Source organism: Gekko japonicus, unplaced genomic scaffold (assembly GCF_001447785.1).
Source record: "Gekko japonicus isolate JY-2015 unplaced genomic scaffold, Gekko_japonicus_V1.1 scaffold3722, whole genome shotgun sequence".
NCBI lineage: Eukaryota > Metazoa > Chordata > Lepidosauria > Squamata > Gekkonidae > Gekko > Gekko japonicus.
In genome coordinates this window covers 81,814-91,853 of record NW_015171612.1, presented here as the reverse complement: position 1 = coordinate 91,853, position 10,040 = coordinate 81,814, and the positions used below count along the sequence as shown (strand labels likewise).

General features: G+C 50.0%; 1 protein-coding gene across 1 annotated transcript in view; it reads left to right on the top strand.

The window, feature by feature from the left end:
• Positions 1-10,040, top strand: part of ABCA3 (ATP binding cassette subfamily A member 3) — a 92,969-nt gene that overhangs the window by 26,290 nt on the left and 56,639 nt on the right. Inside the window, exons 6-8 of the mRNA XM_015419928.1 lie at positions 2,253-2,374; positions 3,983-4,103; positions 9,072-9,245. Coding sequence (XP_015275414.1) covers positions 2,253-2,374; positions 3,983-4,103; positions 9,072-9,245 — 417 coding nt within the window. The remainder of the gene's footprint in view (positions 1-2,252; positions 2,375-3,982; positions 4,104-9,071; positions 9,246-10,040) is intronic.

The following is a 10,040-nucleotide window of genomic DNA, read 5'->3' as shown; positions in this document are numbered from 1 at the left end:
CCTCCTGGTTGAATGAGGGCCGGAAGCAGGGTGGCCGGAAGCAGGGGGCCGGGCTTTGTCATGTGCCCCGCCCCCCGTACCTCACCCGGGGGAACTGCGATCCCCCGCGATCCCACCCGAAATGACCTCTGTATCCAGGCCTTCCATTCCAAGAACAAGGAGAATGCTGCAGTGTTATGGATGATCAGTGAGAGGTGTACAATGTTCTAGGGGGAAGGAAGGCAGCAGGGGGTAACCTGATCTCATCAGATCTCGGAAGCCAAGCAGGGTTGGTCCTTGGATGGGCAACCACCAAGGAAGACTCTGCAGAGGAAGGCAGTGGCAAACCACCTCTGCTTGATCATTTGCCTTGAAAGCCCCTTGTTGGGGGACACCTTAAGTCCGTTGCAGCTTGTTGGCACTTGTGTACATATAGAATGCTGTATTGGGCCGAGCATTCCTCTTCTTGACAAATACAGATTTCATTAAAAAAAAAAAAAGTAAAACAAAGCACCAGGTTTCTAGTCCTGTGAGTTGTGAAGGCACTGTTTGAAGCGCCAAGTGTGATTTCACAAGCCATAAGGGGCTGCTGGATTTAATTTCTGGTGACTGGGGGTAGAGATTCAGAGCCATGCATCTTTCTTTCCCCGTGACACGCAAAACCAGAATAAGTTATGCAAAGTAGGAGAACTCGGGCCGATTTGCTTAATTTATACAGGCCACAAAGTTCAGATTTGTTTATTTTTTTGCTGTAGGGCTTGAGCTGCTTCAGTGAAGAATTTTGGCATACCTATTTAGTGGGTTAATATACTCAGCCTGGAGAGGACGTTTTCTGGTTGCTACAATTGTCTGGTTGTACAAAAGTCACATGGTGCCTGATGATAAAATCTGGGAAACCAGAGGCAGGTTCTGTGGGATCTCTTATTGTCAGGGTGTGGGGCTTCAAGGTTCTGCTCAGTTCCTGATCTCTCCCTGTGGCTAGCAGAAGAGAAATCAAAGGATGCAAAAATAAAAAAAAACATGCACTCCGAGTGAAGGGCAGGGTATAAATCCAATCTCTTCTTCTTCTGACAGGGTGTGACTGGCCCAAGGTCACCCAGCAAGCTCCCATGGTATGAATGGAGATTTGAACCTGGGTCTTCCAGATATTAGTCCGACACTCTTAACCACTACACCACACTGGCTCTTTATCCAGGATGAAAGCCTGGAAGAGTGCTGTAGAGAGACACTGCTTTATACAGCAGAATTGCTGTCAGAGGACCAAAGGAACATCTGATTACCCCATAGTTAATGAAAAATAATCCACACTCCCAAAATACGCATCAAGTTTCTAGCAGTTATGGATAGCCATTGCTCAACAGAAGACAGCTAACTAGGGTCACATTGCTTTTGTCTCTGTGGGGAAACGGAAAGGATTGTAGAGATGACGATGAAATTGCTGAGCGGTCGGGTTAGAACGGATAAAAGGAAGTCCTTCTTCACCCAAAGAGTGATTAACCCTTGGAATTCACTGCCACAGGAGGTGGTGGCAGCTACAAGCATGGACGGCTTCAACAGGGAATTAGATAAGCATATGGAGCAGAGATCCATCAGTGGCTATTAGCCACAAGGGATAGATAGGGGCTCTGGGGCAAGTGATGCTCTGTCTTCTTGGTGCTTGGGGGGGGGGGCAACAGGGGGAGGGCTTCTAGTGTCCTGGCCCCACTGGTGGACCTCCTGATGGCACCTGGTATTTTTGGCCACTGTGTGACAGAGTGTTGGACTAGATGGGCATTTGGCCTGATCCAACATTGGCGTCTCTTATGTTCTTATGTTCTTAATTTAATGTTTAATGTTTCCCCTCTGTTTACCATTCCCTTGGTCGAGAAATGAAATGCTAAGGATTAGAAGGACATGTCCATCCATGAATTATTTGTCCATTTCCCCATGTCCCCTGCTTGGCTTGAAACGACAGCTAAAACCTATAACCAATGTTCCCTCTAAGCTGTGGGGTCTTGTGAGCAAAAATTCTACTTTGTGAGCTACTGGCATTAAAGTTGTGAGCAAGAGATTTGGCTGCTGGATAAACCAGTTTGCTCTGGAGCCGTCCTTCCTGAGCCAAGACAAAAATGTGTGAGCCAGAGGCTCAAAAACGGTGAGCCAGCTCACACTAACTCAGCTTGGAGGGAACACTGACTATAACTGCTTGGAAAGGGGGAAATGTGATTAGGGGATTCCAGGGCTAAGTAACGGTGGGCGGCCATTGCATGCCATCACGTTGTGTTTTCTGTGTCCTCAGGAGTACATGCGCATGATGGGTCTCAGTAACTGGCTTCACTGGAGCGCTTGGTTCCTCATGTTCTTCCTCTTCCTCTTGGTGTCCAACTTCTTTGTTACTGTGCTCTTCTGCGTCAAGGTGAGCCTCTTCCAGTGGACGTCGGCCCACCGGGATGTCAAGGTTTGCCAATTGGAGGCCCCAGTCACACGAGAGGAGTTGGGCCAGGAGAGGGACGTATCGGGGGCGGAGCAAATGGGCGCGATCCCACCGCAACATCTGGGAAGCGTTGCACGCCCGTCCCCGATCCGGCCCTTCTGATGATAAATCGCAGCAAAAAAGAACCACCTACCGAGGTGGTTCTTTCTGAAAGGCCGCATCAAAGCCGGCCGTGGGATCGCCGGCGCGTTCTTCCGCCACAGTCACTCCTTGGCTCGTGGCCGAACTGCGCATGCTCAGACATGCGCAGTTCGGCAGCCTCCTGTGGCTTTCTCCCCAGCATCTGATCGTGCCGGGGAGCAATTGCACGGCGGCTCACGGGATCTGTATGGTCCCGCCGCCGCGTGCCTATTTTGGTTTTTACAAGCCGCACTTTGCCCATCCTTTTTTTCCCTCGTGTGGCAGGGACCAGAGTACAGGGCTCAGGCTGTGCGATGAGGCTTTGGGGTGGGAAACAGGGCCAAAGCCCTTCAGCCAGAGTGATCGTGCCCCCTGAATGCCACTGACCTTGGTGGGACCCAAGTACACCAAAACGATTTCTGGGTTGCATGTCTTGAGAGCCACGGCCCCTTTCTGCGAGGGCTGTCAGCTGACGAAAGAAATTTTAGTTAATTTCTGCAGCTGCCTCTTAACAAGTGAATCCGGCCAGAAAGTATTTGCTTACTGCTGAGCCCTCAGTATAGCTGCTACTTGATGGGATTTGATAAGCCACCTGTTGCCAGAAGAAAGGCTGTTTTTCGTGTTCCTTTCACACCCTGTTTCAGTAATACATCAGAACGAAAAGAACAAACTTTTGAGTCCATTGGCACCTTTAAGACAAACCAAGTTTTATTCAAAGTAGAAGTTTTCATGCACGAGCACGCTTCCTCAGATATTCCACTGTATCTGAAGAAGTGTGCCTTGCGCATGAAAAGCTCATACCCAGAATTAAACTTCGTTGGTCTTAAAAGTGCCGCTGGACTCAGAATTTGTTCGGCGGCTTCAGACCAACACGGCCACCCATCTGAATGTAGCATCAGGACTAAAACAGCCTCTTCTTTAAAAAGGTGGCCCTTAATATGCAACTCCATGAATAAAATTTTCTTTGCTTTTCCCTCATTCATCAACTTAAAACTTTAGTTGGTTAAGCTACCCATTATTCTGCTTTCCATAGATTGCTAGTCTTCGCCAGGTGCTGGTATTTGCCATGCTGGTGGCAGAAAGGACCGTGTCCTTGATCTCTGTTTTCTTATCATCTTCAGGATTTCTGCATTCTGCATATTGGTGATCAATGTTCCCTCTACGCTGTGGAGTCTTGTGAGCAAAAGTTCTACTTCGTGAGCCAGTGGCATTAAAGTTGTGAGCAAGCCATTTGGCTGCTGCAGACATTAGTTTGCTCTGGAACCATTCTTCCTGAGCTAAGACAACAATGTGTGAGAGGGAGGCTAAAAACCTGTGAGCTGGCTCACACTGACTCAGCCTAGAGGGAACACTGTTGGTGGTTACCCCAGAGGCAAAACCTGGGCTTAATGCAGGGCTTTGGTTTTACAGGTGAGCGATCAAGGAGCCGTGCTCACAAACAGTGACCCAACCTTGGTGTTTGCCTTCCTGACCATCTTCTCCATCTCCACCATCTCCTTCAGCTTCATGGTCAGCAGTTTCTTCTCTAAAGGTGAGCTATGTCTCCTCGGTGGTTCCCACCAAGACAAACTCTCTGCTTACCCACTTCGGAAGAAATCACTTGCGTGAATGCACACAAAGCTGCTTTATATCGAATCAGGCCCTCAGTCCATTGAGGTCGGTATTGTCTACTCGGACTGGCAGCGGAGGTCGTTCCCATCACGTACTGTCAGGCCCTTTCACTGGAGATGCCAGGGATTGAACCTGGGACCTTCTGCATGCCAAGCGGATGCTTTGCCACTGAGCCGTGGCCCCTGCCTTGAGGATTTCCTCTCCCTTTCTGTGGCAGATTCTCCAGAGTTACGAGCTGCTGAATTTGATAACTCCCCTCTGCTTGGCCCTTATTTGAAAGGTTTATCATATCGTTCCATACTGCCCCTCGACAGCTCAGAATTCAGGAGGGTATCACTCTGCGTGGATTCCTTTGTGTGCAGCTGCTTTCCTCTATGGCCACTGCACATGCACCAAAAGAACGGCTTCCTGTACCAAGGAGTTAAGCGCTTACTCAGCTGGTGGGGCACTTGCATGCAACCTGGGGTGACCCGTCCAGAGCAGAGAGGTGCCCTTCCTCTGCTTTCTCTCTTTGCCCTCTCCAGGGATCCAGCTTGCACTAAGTGTGCCCTCTGGAGATACATTCTCCACAGCACCCTCTCCCACTTATTTGCGGGGAAGTATGTTTTGAGCTGCGGTGGCTCAAGTGGTTAAGACGCTGAACTGCAGGCTGTGGAATGCCGGTAGGTCAGCAGGTCGAGACCCAGGTGCCGCATGACAGAGTGAGCTCCCGTCTCTAGTTCCAGCTCCTGCCAACCTAGCAGTTCGAAAGCAAGAAATTGCAAGTAGATAAATAGGTACCACTTAGGTGGGAAGGGGAACAGCGTTCCGTGTGCCTTGGTGTTTAGTCATGCCGGCCACATGACCACGGAGACGTCTTCGGACAGCGCTGGCTCTTCGGCTTTGAAACGGAGATGAGCACCGCCACCCTAGAGTTGGATTCGACTGGCTTTTGAGCAAGGGAACCTTTACCTTTATGCTTTGTAGCAACGTTTTTCAACTTCCATCTGCCAAGTATTTTATTTATTTTACAAAATTTAGACCCTGCCTTTCTGCCCACGTAAGGACAACTAAGGTGGCTAACCTATTAAAATATACATGACAATTTTTTAAAAAACAATCACAACCATAAGAACCAGCCCCAAACCCCCCATTAAAGCAATCCAAACCAGAGCTGAAATAAATACAAGAACACTGGGCGGGAAGCATGCAACATTCTCATCGGCGCCCCACCACCTCGTGCTGTGAGTCAAAAAAACAAGATCTAAAACAGCAGTCCAGGACAGAGCAACTTTATCGAAGCATGTTTGTGGTCTGTGCATGTGGTACGCAGGCCTCAGGCATCCGTCCAATGAGACCTGGGCTCCCCTGCCTACTCCTGAGTGTTCAACTTGATTCCTGTTGGCTGGGCAGAAATCCAACACCGTATCCTCCCGGTGGGACAAAGCTTCCAACTCAGTCCTTCTCTGCTCCCTGTTGGAAGCCATCGCAGGTGGGGAGAAGGGACAGTCTGGATTCCTGAATGCCGTCCACTTGGCCCCCACAAGGTTCTGGAGGACCAGTTGAAGATAAGCCCCTGAAAAGACCATAAGACCCTGCTAAGAATCACTGTTCTGTAGGTTCTCGTGGCCAAGGAGAGCACAGGGGTCAGGGTTCCCTTCCTTTCCAAGGGGAACGTTGTGGCCCAAAAAGGAGCTCCTTGGCCCAGGGGTGCTCTTGGGCTAGAACTGGGATGCCTTCCCACTACCCACCCCCTTCTGTTGACTTAGTGTTGCTAGTCCTGTCTGTATCTCTGAATGTCCACCTGGCCCAACTGCATTCCACGACTTCGTTGTTTCCACTTCCAAAGTACAGAGAAGCCCGGGGTTGATTTTATTTTATTTTAGCTGTTAGGTTAGCCCTCTAGCTTTGCAGAGGGAAAGAAAAGCCAGGAAACCGGTGCAGCTGAATCGGTTTGGGTTCGTCGTGTGGCGTTCCAGATTTGATGTGCCAATGATGGTGTTGTGCAGGAGTGGCTGATGAGGAAGGAGCAGAGAAGTGGGGGGGGGGGAGAACACCACCACCACCCACAGACACACACTTCCGAGCCCTGAGTGGCAAACCCCAAGAGCATATATACTCTGCTGTTTCAAGAGGCACGCTGAATACCTAATGACAAATTTTGTCTCTTGCTGGGCCTGCCCGGACACTCCTCCCTGCTCCACCCCCGCCCTGTATCTTCCTGGGATGGGAGGATTGCCCAGTTAATTCCCTCTCCCTCAACAGGGAGCTGCGGTGGCTCAAGTGGTTAAGATGCTGAACTGCAGGCTGTGGAAGGTTGGTAGTTCAGCAGTTCGAGACCCAAGTGTGCCGCATGACGGAGTGGGCTCCCATCTCTAGTTCCAGCTCCTGCCAACCTAGCAGCTCGAAAGCAAGGAATTGCAAGTAGATAAATAGGTACCACTTCAGTGGGAAGGTAACAGCATTCCGTGCGCCTTGGTGTTTAGTCATGCCGGCCACGTGACCACGGAAACGTCTTCAGACAGCGCTGACTCTTCGGCTTTGAAACGGAGATGAGCACCGCAACACTAGCGTCGGATTCGACTGGCTTTCAAGCAAGGGAGCCTTTACCTTTACTTTTACAACAGCAGCAAAATCTTCAGAGATTAAAAGGGAAAGTTTTCTTGTCTCCATGCTGTGAAAACACTCGCCTGCTGATTGCTGCAGATTGGGGGAGCCAGTGTGGTTTAGTGGTTAGAGCTCTGGACTAGGACCTGAGAGACCCAGGTTTGAATCCCTGCTCTGCCGTGGAAACTTGCTGGGTGACCTTGGGCCAGTCACACACTCTCATCCTAACCTACCTGGCAGGGTTGTGGTGAGGAGAAAATGGAGAAGGAGGAGAATATGGTGAACCTCTTTAGCATCCCACTGGGAAGAAAAGCAGGAAATTAATTAGTAGGATAGCCAGGAGATCCTAAGATTACCTGACAGCCACAAGTTCTAGCTCTTTTAGCATTATGCACCACTAGGTGGTGACCTAGACTTGTTTTTAAGGCAAGAGACATTTCAGAGGTGGTGTGCCATTGCCTGCCTCTGTATTACAACCCTGGTATTCCTTGGAGGTCTCCCATCCAAATAATATCCACAGCCGACCCTGCTTAGCTTCCAAGATCTGACGAGATCAAGCCAGCCTGGGACATCCGGGTCAGGGCAGGATATAAATTAAGTCAATAAATAAAATAAGATGATCTTAAGAGAACAGGAGCTACGGTGGCTCAAGTGGTTAAGACGCTGAACTGCAGGCTGTGGAAGGTCGGTAGTTCAGCAGTTCGAGACCTGACTGTGCCGCATGACGGAGTGAGCTCCCGTCTCTAGTTCCGGCTCCTGCCAACCTAGCAGTTCGAAAGCAAGAAATTGCAAGTAGATCAATAGGTACCACTTCAGTGGGAAGGCGTTCCGTGCGCATTGGTGTTTAGTCATGCCGGCCACATGACCGCGGAAACGTCTTCGGACAGCGCTGGCTCTTCGGCTTGGAAACGGAGATGAGCACCGCAACCCTGGTTTTCGAGCAAGGGAACCTTTACCTTTAAGAGAACAGGACAGGCAGCAATATCCCCCCCACCTCGGTCAGTTGGCAAACCTGTAGGGGACAGTTTGGGAGGACCAAGTATTTCCATCCCCTCTGCTCCCCGCTCCTTGGGGAAAAGGAAATGGATCCTCTGGCAGGTCTTCTCTGATCTGCACAAAATCCCCACAAATATATGCTTCCTCCCTCCTGCATTATGGGCTCACATTTTCTTTTCTGCACATAACATCAGTGTTTGTACAGTCCCATCTATGCGCTCAATCTACTTGTGGCCGTGGTCCCTGAGAAAGCAGAGAGTCAGGGTCATGAACCTCGAGACCAGGTAAGGATTGCTGGGTCCCAGGATTGCCAAACAGCCTGGTTTAGCTTCTGCTGAAACAGAGAAAAAAATAACAAGGGAAAGGATGCAGGTATCGAGGGGTGGCGGGGCAGTGTCGAGGAACTGAATCTGTTGGAAGACTCCCTTCCTGGCTTGGCTCACAGCACTAGAAAAGTACAAGGGGCAGCGGTATAACAATATCAGTACATAAAACAAATACTGCAACAGTGCATATAATGAAGGATGTTGATACGATGTGTAATCACTTCATGATGTTTATTCTTTTTCACAGCAGGACGTCAACAGACGGTTAATGAAGGACGAACTTTCCCAGAGCTACCGTTCGTTTCGTACTCTCTTTCAAAAGCTCTTGCCAACAGAATGAATAAGTCGCGCGGACAAGCCTTGTCCGCCCGACTTATTCATTCTGTTGCCAAGAGCTTTTGAAATTCTGCATTGAACTGGAAAGAGTTGTTACTAAAGGTCTTGTGATGTATGGATTTGGAACTGAGACCGTTGTGTGATAAAGAGAGTTTGAAACGAACAGTAGCTCTGGGGAAATTCGTCCTTCATTAACCGTCTGTTGACGTCCTGCTGTGAAAAAGAATAAACATCATGAAGTGATTACACATCGTATCAACATCCTTCATTATATGCACTGTTGCAGTATTTGGCTCACAGCACAGCAGCAGAGCATCTGCTTGGCATGCAGAAGGTTCAATCCCCGGCGTCTCCAGTTTAAGAAGGAGAAGGTAGGTGGTGGTGGGAAAGACCTCTTGCCTGGCACCCTGGAGAGCTGCTACCAGTCTGAGGAGACAAGACGCAGCTTGATATGGCTTCAGACAACTTCCCATGTTCTTGCATGTCCCGACAATCTGTTCGACATAAATGCAGCACGACCCAAGCAGGAAGAAACGGCGGCCAGCCCCAACCGGACTGGTTGTGCAAACCCACTTTTGGGGCATCCAAAATGCCATCCCTACAGCATCTGCTCTGAATGTTGTTCCTTGTCTCTGTGCTCACAGCGAATGGAGCGGCGGCAGCCGGGGGCTTCCTGTATTTCTTCTCCTACATTCCATACTTCTTCATTTCCCCGCGCTACGACCGTATGACCCATAACCAGAAGCTGTCATCTTGCCTCGTCTCCAATGTCGGCATGGCCATGGGAGCCCAGCTGATCGGCATGTTTGAAGGGAAGGGTGAGTTGGATCGTCTCCTGTTAGGGAGGCCGCCTGGCCAGGCTTTCATTGGCCCGTTCTGAAATGGACGCTCTGTACTGGTTGCCTTCATTAGATGCTGCAAAGTGAGGATGGGGGAGGCACACGTCAGTCAGTCCACTTTGGCTGTTAATGCGCATGTGTGGTTGTAATGGCGCATGCGCCTCTACTCAGCATCATTGTTTATTTAAGACACTTTTAAGCTGTCTTTCCTCCTGATGAGGGTCTTCAAGGTGGCAACGAGAAAACACCTGAACGTTAAAAACAGCGTTTACAATTAGGGAGATTTCCGACAAGCGCTGCTTCACGCTCACTCCTCCCTTTTGCCCCGATGGGACGTGTCAATTTCACACAAGCTGCTGCACGGCCGCATTTTGCCCCGCAGATTCGTGCGATTTTCCCCGCGTCTACTCAATCCTCAAAAAACAGGATTGAGTAGATGCGGGAAAATCACACGAAGCTGCGGGGCAAAATGTGGCCGCGCAGCAGCTTGTGTGAAATTGACACGTCCCATCGGGCCAAAGAGAAGAGTGAGCGCGAAGCAGCGCTTGTGGGAAATCACCCTTACAAAAAAGTTCAGTGGAAACACCAAAACCAGGAAGGAGGGCAGTAGCAGTAATTGGGGGTGTGGCGGAACAGACCTGCTTTGACTTGGAGACTGTGCTCTGCCCACCCCTCCTTGGCGTTGCCAACTCCTGGAGGGGGTTACTTCTTCCTCCCACTAGGGTAAAGTGCTGCCACCGCCTGCCCTTTTTTCGGGGGGGGGGGGGTTTTTCT